This window comes from Oreochromis niloticus, linkage group LG14 (genome assembly GCF_001858045.2).
Source record: "Oreochromis niloticus isolate F11D_XX linkage group LG14, O_niloticus_UMD_NMBU, whole genome shotgun sequence".
Classification (NCBI taxonomy): domain Eukaryota; kingdom Metazoa; phylum Chordata; class Actinopteri; order Cichliformes; family Cichlidae; genus Oreochromis; species Oreochromis niloticus.
Window position 1 is genome coordinate 33970639 of NC_031979.2, and position 14898 is coordinate 33985536.

General features: G+C 39.0%; 1 protein-coding gene across 2 annotated transcripts in view; it reads left to right on the plus strand.

Moving 5' to 3' along the window:
* The window catches only part of caln1 (calneuron 1), a 58454-nt gene that overhangs the window by 14126 nt on the left and 29430 nt on the right, over positions 1-14898 (plus strand). For both annotated transcript variants that reach the window (XM_025898371.1, XM_003459439.5), the window contains 2 exons: positions 2841-2984; positions 10225-10337. In XM_025898371.1, coding sequence (XP_025754156.1) covers positions 2841-2984; positions 10225-10337 — 257 coding nt within the window. The remainder of the gene's footprint in view (positions 1-2840; positions 2985-10224; positions 10338-14898) is intronic.

The window sequence follows — 14898 nt, forward strand, 5'->3', positions numbered from 1 at the left end:
AGGTACACTGCAGGCAAACTAATATGTATGCCTTTGATGTGATGGGTTGTTAGCATTTGTGTGTCAGTGTCCTGGGACAGATTATTTCCAGAAAAGTGGCTCATGTTCTTGCAAATGATGATGATGTTTTATGTGCTCAGGACCAGCTGGTTGGGGAAGCAGTAGCGTGCCATTTTGACGAAGGTCAACAGAGACCAGGTCCTCTTATTTATCTACAGTTGGCTCTTAGCACAGTCAAAACACTCTTCTTTACTTAATGGCACAATTCATTATTTACACACCATTTATCCTTTATTATTCCCAATAATTTGCCAGAAGATCAGTTCAGAATGACAGCTGTGTAACTGATAATTAGATGATTGATGGACTTGCTTTTTAATAACTGTTTGGTTCAGGCAGAAAATGCTTTCAGAGTGTTGCTTTGCAAAACAGTTAATTGCAATACAATGTCATTTATTTAAGACTTAATATTTGCTATCATCCATCCATATTTTTTAATTAATTTTATGCACTTGTGAGGATATTACAAAAAACCAAACCAAAACACTAGCTACAATCAAATATAGATTTTGTATGCAGGGATTTGATTCTGAGTCTTGGATGTGATGTAAACTGATTGTGACTGTTTTTTATTGTTGTTGTTGTTGTTGCTTCCATAGTGATTTGGTAAATGTCCTCTGCTTTTACATTTCCTGGGAAGGATTGGGTTAAACCATCTACTGTGCTCTCCCGTCTCAAATTATTCAGTGCTCAACAGTGTGCTCATGCATGTCATGCAGGCATAGTGTTCTTCAGAGAAGTGACATTCCACTTCTATTTAAAAAACACCAGATGCCTGTCCGTCTCTCCCCCTTTTCTTACCATGCATCCTCTCTTATCTGTAGCCGCACTTATGAAATATGCATTTATTAAAGCACAGTGAAGCCTGCTGACTCCTTTTACTGATGGCTTGATCACACATCAAGCAGCTACTGAACCAGCTGCTGATTCAACTGTGTACAAATAAGGCATTTTTGTCTCTGGTCTGAGAACTGGTGAGCTCAGCTTCAGCTTCAGTCGCTCGGATGACTGAAGAAGTCATTTGGATGAGTGACGAAACGTTTCTCCCACTGAAAATGCTACGTCTAGATAAATGGTATTGAATATGCATGTTCATTATCAATTTAAAGCTTTCTCAAATCATTATATAAAGCAGAAACAGTTTTTATATGATGAACTTATTCTCTTATCAAATGATGTGACCAGTGTGGGAAGCCCGCATCTGGGAAGTCACTGGGCAACATTTTGGAGTTTCTGGTATATCTGGGTCAAGATTTTCTGTTCTGTCTGATGGTCACTGTGTAAGAATGCAGATCCACTCATCCCTTGTCTTCACTACATTGTCTTCACTGCTTTACTACACATACATTCACACCTATGGCCAGTTTAGTAATCATCAGTTAAACTAACAAGCATGCCTTTAGACTGTGAGAATAAACTTTTTTTTTCGCTCTGTGATGATGCATGGTCCATTAACACTGCAAAATTTTAACATGCCTTGTGAGTTTAAAAACACTGTGCAATGATAAACGGTGGCAACAAAAGTAGTCCTTCTCTGACTGTATGTTTGCAGTCTTATTCAACAGAAGGCAAACTACACTGTAAAATGATCATTTAGCTGAATCAACATTGCTTTCAATCGCAAAAGAAGCTGAACATTACACATGAGCTTCACCAAATTGGTATTTTCAGTGCAGCTATAAAAGTGTTTTATTATTCCCCTGTAGTTTATCTTCCCTGCAGTTACATTGTATTCTCATAAGCACTGGTGACTCGAACAGCCAGAACATGCTAAACCACACTATAGCAAAAAACAAGGCTTCAGTGTTTAACAGGCAACAACAAAGAAGGATGTTTAGCAGGATGGGAAGATGAAAATGTGTTTTTCTCTTATCTGTTGAATAGCATAGGTAGGGGTGTTATTCTACACAGTAAATGGTTCTATTGACTGAAGGAAAAATCCAATATCCTAAAGGTCACAAATTTAACGCTTGTAAGGGACGAAAAGCAGTGAAGCAAGTCTCACTCTTACTACCTCTTTTCATTCTTGGACTCGACATAATATACAGTTAAAAATAATCATAATTTGCCTCGTAATCGGCCTCAGTGCAGTTCTTAAGTTCATTCATTCACTGAAATGAACCACTTGAATGCCTTTTTCCTCCCACTTTGAGCCAAGTTTCTCCTGATTGGCTGCCCCTCATAGACAGAAGGTTTAAATAGAAGGTGGATTGAGCTTTTCTGTTCACAGCCAGAACTACATGTCTGAGTTGACCATATTAGGGATATTAGAGCATTCTGAAGTGTGAACCTTTGGCTCAAATTGATTTCTTTTTTATATGCATTCCTCAAAAAGCAACAATCAAAGATAATATCATATACCAGCAGGTTACAGTGGAGAAGGTGAAATCATGAAAACAAGCTGAGGTGACAGTGGCTGTGACAGCAGGTGGAGAAAATGAATCAATGGTCGGAATTGATCTTGTTAACTTGAGGCAGTGGTGTGAGAGCAATTGCATCACACACAGCCCAAAGCTAGGTCAGACAGGAAGTAAGGGAGAGGGAAGAAGATAGAGGAAGGTCTGTGGATGATGATGATGATGAATGAGGTGAAAGTTTGACTTCACTGAATGTATTGTGAAATAAAAGTCTCAAGAAGCATATCATTGCCAAAGAAAGGAATCCCAGAAATGCGAAAGACCAAGCAAAAAAATTATGCTGAATAAGTGTTTGATTCCCCAAACTAGGAGGGTTAAGCACTGTTTATAGATGCTGAGTCGATATCCTGTTTGTCTTGGCAGAGATCAGAGAGGCGTTTAAGGTGCTGGATCGTGACGGAAACGGGTTCATTTCCAAACAGGAGCTGGGCATGGCCATGCGGTCTCTGGGTTACATGCCCAGTGAGGTGGAGCTGGCCATTATCATGCAGAGACTAGACATGGATGGTGAGTCACATGTACACACACACACGCGTGTAAAAATGCTCTGTGCAGTGCAGAATGGGATCCTCCCTCATGTGTTGCATAATAAAAATGTACACACCGTCAGTTTTTATTGTCTTATCAACAGGTAACTTCACAAATATCTACAGTAAACTGCAATATTTCTCTGTTCACTCTTTAGGCTTCAGATGCACTGATTACATCTCCCTTCATCTCATGCATAAAACATTTATTCATGCCTGCATGACTTTGTACTATTCTTGTTTTCAGCTACTTGCTTTATCCTCTTGACACATTGAATTACCAAAGTGAAATTGATGCCCAAGGAGAGCAAAGTAAATGAAGAAATTTGGAGATTAATCAAAAGTATGCATGCATGAGATGGGAGTAGTTTTTGTAGGTTGAGTGGGTTTTCACAATGGTTGCCCAGCAAGTACAGTTTGTATAATGTCATTGTAATTTCTTTCTAAGTTGACAGCCCGATATGTGAAAATACATAAAAAAAATACATTATAACAGCAACATGTATAAGGTTTTTGCAACATAAAGAAATCAGCTGAGTTTTAATTCTGCAGCACTGTCCTCACCTGAGACATTTTAACTTTTTGTCCTCAGAGAGAACACTCTCAGCACCAAGAAAATACAAACATAAGCTTTCTCTTCTTTTGCACAGAGCATTTGTGCCAAGACGGTCGCCTGCGTTAACTGTGACTGACATTTAATAAAGGGTAGACTCTTAAAATTATATAAGACGGGGATGGGAAAATGCAATATGCAAATGTCAGATTGCTGAAGAAATATTCACATTTTTCATGTTTCTATCAGAGGCTTTGATAAGTGCTTTTCAGTCTCAGAAAGAGTGGAATACTATAAATGTTCAAGGCTGAATATTAAAGTTTAAGAAGTTAGACTGCCTTTATTATTCTGACTCATCCACCTCAGAATCCCAGGAGACCCTAACTGCTGCTGTGCCTCAGAGCCGGATCTTGTTGCATCGTCTGCCGCAACCAGAAGTTGAGGTTACTTTTGGCCCTGGCAAAGGTCACAGCAGCTTTTGTCACCGACGTCCAGAGCCGTTATTTTTTTTATTCCCTTTCTTGTCATTTATCTTAGTGTATTGAATCTGAGTTTCCTGTGGTTTCAAAAACCTCTTTTAATCAACTAGGTCAATTTGTTTGTATTGATAAATGTCTTTAGCAAAATACTGGGGATTTTCTTTATTTGGGCAGTATTGAATGCTGGAGCTGGCTGAATGCAGAGTCAGGATAAAGTCTTTATTAATTTTGAAAACGAATATAGAATAAGGTAACTTGGATCAAAAAAGTGATGGCACTAATCCAGGAGACCAGTAGGAGGTAGGTTGTGTTTCCAAATAGGCTTAAAACATGGAACTGTAGAGTACTGGGAGCTTAACTGGAAATGTTATGGGCATTGTCATCTGCCAACAAATCCTGCATGAGCTAAATGACCTCAAAGAAACACACGGTGCACAAACAAATATAAGAAAAACCTTTTGCACATGTTGTTTGAAAGAGATTATTTTGCAATTCAGCAATTCTCTTCTCATGTGTATGTCCAGCAATGTATTGATGAAGAGCGTCAAGGGGACGCTGCATGAAGGAGAGTAAGGGTATTAGCAGATGAGTGGGGATGGATGATGGTGATTGTATCCTGGCCAGGTGGGCAGCTGTGAGGATTGGAAGCTCTTTCACAGCCATTGATTCTTTGCCCAGCTGCCAACTCCAGGTGATCTCCAGAAGATACTGATAGGTTATGTGTTCTGCTTCTCTCTTCTTCCAAGCCAATCCATGTGATAGTTGCTGAGCTCTGTCTGCCCTTCGTGCAGAGGTGTGACTCCTCTTCTTTGTTCCTAATCACAGCATTGCACCCGTCTTTGTTGTTCACTCAGATTACATTTGTTCTTTGTTGTACTGATAATGGTCTTGATTCCCCTGATTCCCTCTCTCTGTCTTCAATCTGTAAATTCTGAATACCAACATTTGCTTTTATTCCCTCCTGTCTTTTGTCTGATTTGTTATCTTTACAGTGAGCAGGATTCTGCATATTTCTTTAATAATTCATTGTTCTGTTTCCAGCTGAAATGAAATGCTTGGTTGTGACATAACACAGGAAGAAACTGTTCAAAAGCAGGTGGCTTGGGCTATGACAGACACAGAAAGTGACTCAGTGACTTTGTGCATAATGTTCAGCTGTCAGAAACTGCGGATACATCAAAATGGGAGCTGAGATGCAACTGTGGTGTGTTAGGGAAAGTGAATTACCCTGTACTGTGGTTTGTTGTTGTTGGGTTTTTTTGCCAGAGATTTTGTGCATGTTTGGTACAGCATCGAGGAATAATTCAAACAGTACTAATTATCAAATTGGACAATCAACATGGCTTGTTGTCATTCAGTTTGCACACGAGTTTTTATCTGGTTTATCTTCTGTAATGGAATTAAAAGCTTTGGGTGCTACTAAAACAACTGAACTAATGCATGTGTTAATGCATGTTGTGGAAGTATTCATGCACACAGGCTTGGAATTACATAAACAGATACAACAATGTAGCAAAAAGGAAACTGAACACATTGTTTCCCAGAGGAGCTGCCTTCCTGACAGCACCACTGGGGAGAAGCACCTTCTTAGAAGTGGAGGGAATAATATGTGTAACACTGGGGTAAACTATTTAATGCTCGCTGTGGTAACATACACGTAATTCAGCTGATTTTGTGTGTATTGCTAAATACTGAGATTGTTCATAGCTCCCCTTTCTCACACTGGAGATAATTTTTTTTAAACTATTTTCCATTTTTGTGGGTTCATGCTTTCTTTTGGTTTTCAGAAGTTTAAGCTCTATATTATTCATAGTTTTAAGCGTGTTATTTTGGGCTTCTTCGTGTTTATGAGTTTTTTGTTATCTGTGCCTTTTTAGTTCTTGGTTTAGCTGTTGATACCTTTTGTGTTGCCATTGTGTTTCTTCAGTTTTTTCTCCATTTTTGTGTCAAGTTAGTCTTGTTTTTCTGTTCTATTGTGTGTTGTTAGATTTTACTTCCTTTGTCTTGTTTTCTATATTTGTTTTAGCTGTCCTCCCACCTTTTACCTCTCCCCTCGTCATCTAGCATATGCACACCAATCAGGCATAACACTGTGACCACCTCCCTAATATTGTGTTGGTCCCCCTTTTGCTGCCGAAGCAGCCTGACCCATCAAGGCATGGACTACACTAGACCCCTGAAGATGTGCTGTGGTATCTGGCACCAAGATGCTGGCAATAGATCCTTTGAGTCCTGTAAGTTACGTGGCGGGGCTTGATCGAACTTGTTTGTCCAGTACATCCCACAGGTGCATGGTAGGATTGAGATTGGGAAAATTTTGAGGCCAAGTTAACACCTGAAACTCATTTTTGTGCTCCTCAAACCATTTCTGAAGCACTTTTCCTTTGTGGCAGGGCACATTATCCTGCTGAAAGAGGCCATAGCCTTTAGGGAATACTGTTCCCATGAAAGGATGTACATCATCTGCAACAATGATTAAGTAGGTGGTAGGTGTCAAAGTAACATCCACATAAATGGCAGAAGCCAAAGTTTCCCAGCAGAATATTCCCCAAAGCACCACACTGCCTTGGTTGGCTTGCCCTCCTCTCATAGTGCATCCTAGTAGCAGGTATTCCCCAGGTAAGTACCCGGCCAGCCACATGATGTAAAAGAAAACATGATTCATCAGACCAGGCCATGTTTTTCCATTGCTCCACGGTCCAGTTCTGATCCTCACACGTCCATTGCTGGTGCTTTTGGCAGCTGACAGAGGTCAGCATAGGGATCCTGCTGCCTGCAGCTATGTAGTCTCATCCAAACATTCAATACATTGTGTATTCTGACACCTTCCTATCAGAACCAGCATTAACTTTTTCAACAATCTGAGCAACGGTAACTCGTCCGTTAGATTGGACCACACAGGCCAGCCTTTGCTCCCCACACGCATCAGAGAGCCTTAGTCGCCCATGACCCTGTCTCTGGTTCCCCACTGTTCCCTCATTGGACCACTTTTGATATATGCTGACCACTGCAAACTGGGAACACTCCACAAAAACTGCAGTTTTGGAGATGCTCTGACCCATCTGTCTAACATTCACAATTTGGCCCGTGTTTAGACTCACTCAGATTGCTTGCCTTTTTTTTCCTGCTTCTAAGACATGAAGTCTGAGGGCAAAACATTCACTTGCTTCCTAATATAACCCACCTGTTAACAGGTGCCATGATAAACAGACATTTTTTTTTGTTACTGTTTTCAGTGGTCATAATATTGTCTGCTCTGTGTATATATATTGTCTCCTATTGTCCTTTGTCATGTCATCCATCTTTGCTGTTTGTTTCCTTACCCTGTGCGTTATGATTTTTGTACATTTTGGATTCCTGGCTCTGTGAATATTTTGGATAACCTGTGAGTGATCAGCATTAAAGCTGAATTTTGAGTTTATTTTCTGTCTGCCAAGTTCTGCATTTGGGTCCACGATCTGCCTTCCACGCAGCAAATCCTTAAGAGTCACTTTAACTCACTTTTTAGTTGATGGGTTTCTGAGGAGCTGTCAAAAGAGAGCGGAAAGTTTTAAAAATGTTACATTTTTGGCATAAAAGACAAATTGAGCAAACACAGAGAAGCAAAGATTTCAGTGACAAATTAATTTAAACCACATTTCTCAAAGACATCAGTCAAAAAAGAAAAATTACCACCTATGTTCAGTAGTTTAGGCGTACTAGTTGAAAGTAGTAGGGGGAGGATTTTGGACTATTCCATAAAGTTTAATTTTTGTAGGTGTTATGGTTTGTGTGTCTGTCCTACTTGGACCTCAAATAAAATTGACACAATTGTAAAATTAAATACCTTCTAAAAAGAGAAAATTAAAAAAAAAAACTTTTCTTTTAATTCTTTAAGCCCATCAGTTCGTTCCAGTAAATGCAGACTGTCACTCCTGGGAAAGCAGGTGGCTGAGTGGAGTGCTATTTTAGTCATTACTTCAGAGCTACTTTAGAATTATTCATTCTGAAGCGGTTTCCTTCATGCCCCCATGCTTTGTGAGGAGCTTCTTCATATTCCCTAGAGCAGAAAATATTCTAGGATTGCCGCAAACAGGTATTTAACTCGATGATCATTCGTTCATTCATTTAATTTTTTTTTCTGCCCACTTGATTTCCACTCTGGACCTCCAGGGGGGCTGCAGCCTCTGCAGTGCAGAGTGCACCTTGTGTAGGAGGTGCATGTTACAGTATGGCATATGGAGTATTATGATTCATCTTTGGTATTGGTGGTGGTGTCTTTTTTTTTTTTTTTTTGACCATCACACAGGAGCTTCTAAACAAAGTCACATTTCCACGATCCTGAGATGCTTTAGTCTTATCTAGTATAAAAAAATAGTGGAGCTTTAAACAACTTCACATAATATTTGTGTTTACTACTCTGTTCTAAATGTATGCATGATTGTTCTTCATCCTGTCTTACCTTGAACCCTTTCACCCAGACCACCTTAACTTCTACTGTCATCCATCCATCTTCCAAGCTTGACATCCTCGGATCCTGATGTTGCTTCATCTGGCCTGTAGCCCTGCATTTGCCCTGCTGAATATGTATGGGCAGAAGTCAATGACATGTTACTGTGCCAAGCATCCTCCAGAGTGGGTGCCACTATTGAAGCAGCAGCGGAGGTAGTGGTAGGTGCAGATAGAGGCGTCCTGCATCGGTAACTTTCCACTGACAAGGCCCGATACTCATCTGCACATAAAGGAGGAGCAGGTGGGAAGAAGAGAGAAGAGCAATTAGTTTACACCAGTGACAAGAAAGAAAGACAGCAAGAAAGACGAACTAGGTTTTGAAAGAGCAAAGATGACAAAGAATTCAACGTGTTTTGTTGTTCAAAATCAACTTTCTCTTTATTTAGATTTTATGTCATGCCTTTGAATTCAGTCTTATTGAACAGAGTGTGTCTGTGAGCCCATTTATTTGAAACCCGGAGACTGCAGTTCTCTATGGGCTTGGGTGATTTTGTTTCCAACTCATCTCATTTTTCACAATTCCCATAACCTATAATGTGCAGCAACTGTTGTCAGTGTAGGTTTGGGTCATTTAAACACTGAAACTATAAAACCGGGCAAACTCTAAGGGGGAAGATAATGAAACCCTGCTGGGATTGGAAAAACTTTCCACCCAAAAAGAAAAAGGGCAATACATTTAAGGGCATTCAGCTGGATCAATATAAAACCCTGATCTGTTTGTTTGAATTGTTCCTGTCTTCAAAGTTTTGATGCTTTGTTCTGGCAGTAGCTATAACAACTATCAGCAGGCATCTGAGATCAGTGCTGCTGGAATTGATGTTCACTGCAGGACTCCATGTTTTGAGTGATAAAGTAGCTGCAAACTTTGATCTGCTCCATAGTCTGCATTATAGATCTAGTCAGAACTCAGGGGTTTTTTTATGTCTCATCTCAATAGTAAATGTCATATTGAACTGTGTTATTTGAAGCATGCTGGCTCAAATAATATAGGGCGAAGACAGCACAGCATCCAGAATTCTCTTTATGGTGGAACAACACTTTCTCCCACACATTGTAGAAACCTTTTGAATCCCCAGAGGCCTCAAGCATGTCTATACAATTACTTTTTTCCAAGAGGTCAATCAAACTGGCCACATACAAAGTTAATTTGTAACTTTGTATTTAAACTGTAAAAACTCCACCCTCCATATACTTTTTAATTAAAAAGGAAGTTGCTATATAGACCAAAACTTTTTTTTTTTTTTTTTTTTTTTAACCAGGCTGTAAATATGTTTATTTGTCCTTGATGTAAATATGTAAAAATTGTGTATGTTTCTGTTCTGTGTCTTGTGTACTGTCTGTATTTGTGTCTTTCTTGCTGCTGTTACACCCAAATTTCCCCTTGTGGGACAAGGGAAAATTCTATTCTATTCTATTCTATTCTATTCTATTCTATTCTATTCTATTCTATTTCTGCCACAAGTGGCCATTAGAGGAACTGCACTTAATTTTTCAGCTCCACAGGTTCCTGCTTACTAATAACTGCTTTCCTTTGTGCATCTGCAGCTCACAGAGGAAAAATAAATCACATTATAGGATAGAAAACAACTAAGGACAATGGATTTCATTAGTGGGAAGAATTTTAGATGTTTATTAGATGACAAATGCCATGAGTGCGTCGTCATTGATCAACAATCTGTCCTCTGTTTCACAATCAGGGGATGGACAGGTTGATTTTGAAGAGTTCATGACGATTCTTGGTCCCAAGCTCCTCTCATCTGAAACAAGAGAAGGCTTTCTGGGCAGCACAATCGATACCATCTTCTGGCAGGTAAATCTTGATTCTCTTTTACCTTTATTCTCTGTCACACATCTGTTTCGTTACCACTTCTGAGTCATGAAATGAACTGAATAGGATATGATGTGATGAAGAGACAGATGCCTAATGTCTGAGCTGAAATATAAATGCAGCATCATTCTTCTACGTCTTTGTTTTAACTGCAAACCAAGGAGCAGGATTTTTAAATCTCTTTGTAAAAAAAGCTGCATGTTGGTCCAGGAATGCTGTCCTCTGTCTACTGTTCTTAAAAAGTGTGGTCGAGTTTGTCTTTAGATCTCTCATTAGATGTGAAATATTTAGCAGTCACATCAGTGGAAGTACATTACATGATTGGTTACTGCGTCATTACGGTACAGATGATGACCAGCTGAAAAGGTACATTTTAATTTTAGTATTAAAGAATGAAAAAAATAACAAAACACCAATGCCAAATTAACCTAATTACACTAATTAAGTTAACTGCACTATGAAAGCAAAATAGAGCTCATATATTCTACATCTTTAATGAAGCTGTGCAGAGTTTTAATTAGTTTTGCTCTTACACAATCAACTCTGTGAATATATTTTAGATTTTATGTTCCTGAAAAAGAATATTTGTGTTAAAGTGACGACATCCTGGAGCAGCTAAAGTGTGACGTGTCTTCTGTGTACTAATGGATTCTGCAGTGAAATACAGTCTTCTGAGTTTAACTCCATTTCCAGATTGTTTCAATCCTTTTTTGAAGGGCAGTCCAAAATACAATTTTTATATAAACTGATCTCCGTTGAGTTATATTGTGACCGACTCACAGCATAAAGGGCTTTCAAAATCTGAGAACAGTAGTAAAAAAATGTCTGCGTAAAATAGTTTTGCTTTGAGTGAGCTAGAGTGTTTAACACACACACACACACACACACACACACACACACACACACACACACACACACACACACACAATAGGATGGAGGACAGAGCCTGAATGGGCATGTAGACAAATCTAGCATGTGTGAGAGAAAGAGCAGAGCATTTGGCACTGATAGTAACACTTGGCAAGCCTGCCCCCCTGATGTAATCATCAGCTTGACCCAGGCTTTTTCTCAGAGGAACGAGCTTGTGGTTTACACCGTGAGGACACAAGTCTTTAGAGGTATGAGTGCAGGACGGCAAATGTACTGCCAGCCACATTTGGCCGGTGCAGTGACCTTGGCTTGTAAAGGAGAGCGGTTGGTTGAAACAGTTTTTTGTTTTGTTTTGTTTTGTTTTGTTTTTTTCAACCCCTCAAGTAAAACTGGTTGTGGTTTACAGTTTGTTACTCCTGCACTAATAAACCCACATTTCAAGTCAAGATGACTGCCCAGAAGCAGAAATCAAACACCTCATCAAATGTGTGGAGCACATTCAGAGGAAAAATGCACTGCAGACCATCTTTTATCATAATTATTTCTTCACTCACCTCACAGATGATTACTTGCTTGAGACATTACAATTTTGTGCCCAGTTTATTTTATTGTTAATAGTGTATAACTGAGCGTTACTCAAAGAATTTGTTTCAGTATTCCTCTTTGAATACATAAGTGTTTTTTCCCTAATTATTACAATATTGGAGTAGATGTTTAATTTTTTACCTTGCATCTTAGTAGGAGGGTATTTAAAGAGATTTTTACGAAATATCTCAAAAAATGTTGCATCCGCTCTGCAGACAGGAACATGCAGTGTTTTGTGTTTGGTGGGACAATTGAAAAATGGAAATGATCTTAGCGATGCAAGTATACATGGAGAAAAATAACACTATCAGCTCAAAAGCCTACCCAGCAGTTCAGCAGACACTGAATAAACCATCAGCTGAAGCAGCTCATGCTGCTGGCTCATTATGTCCCACTCATTAAGATTCAGAATCAGCACTTCCAATCAACAGCTCTTACATGCTTAGAAAAATGAAATTCTTTTGTGGTCATAAACAACAAGATAAAAAAATATATCACATTCAGTAAAAATAAAAAAAAAATAGAAAGAGGGAGAGAGCAGAAACGCTGATAATGATGCTTAATGCATTATAGTTTTACTCACTGAAGATGCACAATTCAGTGCCATTAACAGGAAAGAAACATAATGACTATGTGAAATGGGAAAGATGTGGTAGAGATGAACCAAGAGCACATTGTGAGTGTTTGTCGGTTTTTTAGTGCAGTAATTTAAAGGCTGATGAAGAAAATAAAACATCTGTCATTTCAGCCCAACCATATTTCCTCAGAAGTTGTTGGAGACCAAACAAATGCTAAGGAGAGTTGATGTCAGATATAAACTGTAATCTTTAGTTCCAGATTAATGCTAGCTAGGATTTGCATGGGGTGTAATGTGCAAATTGTCAGTGAATGCAAAGTTTTTAGCCATAATAAGCTTTTTAGTTGAATTCCATCCATTTTTTTTTTTCTTACCTAACTAGAATTGCAGGATGTTGCAGTCGGTCCTAGCTGGGCGACGAGCAGGGTACAGCCTGAACATGTGTAATACAAAGACAATGACAGCTGTTCACACCAACAGCTAATTTAGAATCAACCTAATATGTTTTCAGACACGTGAGAACATGCAAACTCTACACAGCAGACCAAGAGGTACAAACCCATGGTATAAAATGACATTGCTAACCATTCCACTTTGCTGCCAACCTTCATCTGTTGCCAAATCACAACAATGGATATCTTAGGACATTTAAAAATGTAAGGTAAAGATCTTAAAATATTATACAGCACAACCCAGACATTCCTTTTGAAGAAGCACTTGGCAACAGAGCCAAAAAAAAAAAACATTTTAGAGAGATGTAAACTCTGGCAGAACCAGACTGAGGGAAGATGGTTAAGGTCTACAAAAACTGAAATGAGAGGGAAGTCAAGAGAGAAGAGCAAAAATTAAAAAAGAAGTAATAATAAAAAAATAAATGATATAGTAAGTCAGTCAGCTGATTTGTAATTTTTCTTTTCCCCATAATGGTAACTTAGAGAAACTGGCACAAGCATGGTTCAGGAAACAGCAAAGTAAATATAATACTCCACGACATTAGGAAACGGTATACTGTATGTGCAGTTGGGCTTCAATAATGATATGCATAATTCTCATCATGAAGTAAAAGATTTTACATTTTCTGTAGCTTTTAAAACCATTGAATATATAACAGTTAAGAATAATTTAGATGATATAGACTCTCAGCTGCAGATTTGTCAGTTTTATATCCATGAGGCGGATATCTCAAAGCTCTGTTGAATGGAGATCTGTAGAGGTCATCTAAGTACAGGGAGCTCATGCAGAAGAAACCAGTAGGAGGTGATTCGAGCTTTGTGACATGGTCCGCTAGCTTGCTAGAAGCAGTCATCAGATTGGTACACCGTGGTCACAAAGGGATAGTTAGGTTTCACCATTTAAACGATGCTCACATGATACCAAGGGGCCTAAAGTGCCAAGAAAATACCCCCCACACCAGTAGACCATTATCTGCAGGATGAACCACTAATAATAGACAGGATGGAGCCATGCATTCATGTTGTTCATACCAAATTCTGAGGCTATCCTCTTACTGTTGCAGAATAGCTCGTGACCCATCAGACCAGAGAACGTTCAAGCCCATCTGCTTGAGGGTTCGACATGTTGTGTGTTCAGAGACATACTGTGATTGTAATGAATGGTTATTTGAGTTGCTGTTGCCTTCCTATCAGCTCGAAGCATTTTCACCCAGAGAACTGCCACTGTCTGGATAATTCCTTTACCTCAGGCCATCCACTGTAAACTCTGCACATGGTTGTGCAGGAAAATCCCAACAGATCAGGAGTTTCTGACTTAATCAGACCAGCCTGTCTGTCAACAACAAGGATGTTATGCTTAAAAGTTACTTAAATCTCTTTTTCTTACCATTCTGATGTTCCGTTTATGTTCTTGCACTGACCATGTCTACATGCCTAAATAAATTGAGTTGCTATCCTGTGATTGGCTGATTAGACATTTGCAGAGAGTTAAGAGCCGTTGAAGAGAAGTACATAACAAAGAGGCCGGTGAGTGTAAGTCCAGGTGTAAAGAAATCTTTAAAATCTTTAGAATATAGTATGTAGTCCCATGGACTGGATCTGATGAGTCAAGAAGTTTGTTCTGCCTTTACAAAAAGCAGTCTCTGGCTGTATAGTAGATGCTTAGTATATGTTTCCCAGAACCTTTCCCAGACATGCGTTGCATAACTTTTGATAATTATGCTTGTAATTATTAGAATTAACATCCTTCAAATCTTGAACTTTACATTGATTTAGCACATCTTAATAATTTGCTTTGATGGAAGCAATATATTCAATAATCGTGACAAGGAAACAACGTGCACAATACTGATAATATTTTGCTGTAGGAATTTTGTGCAACGCTTAAAAAAATTCAGTTATCAAAGCATTTCACGGAGTAGACTTTCCTTCTTTGCCAGCATTTGTTTTCTGTGCTCGTCCATCAGAGCAGAGCGGGATTCATTCAGCAGGAGTGTGACACAAGCACACCCTGCACTCAAATGAACCTTATATTTTGTTGTGGTTCAGTCCTTTTGAA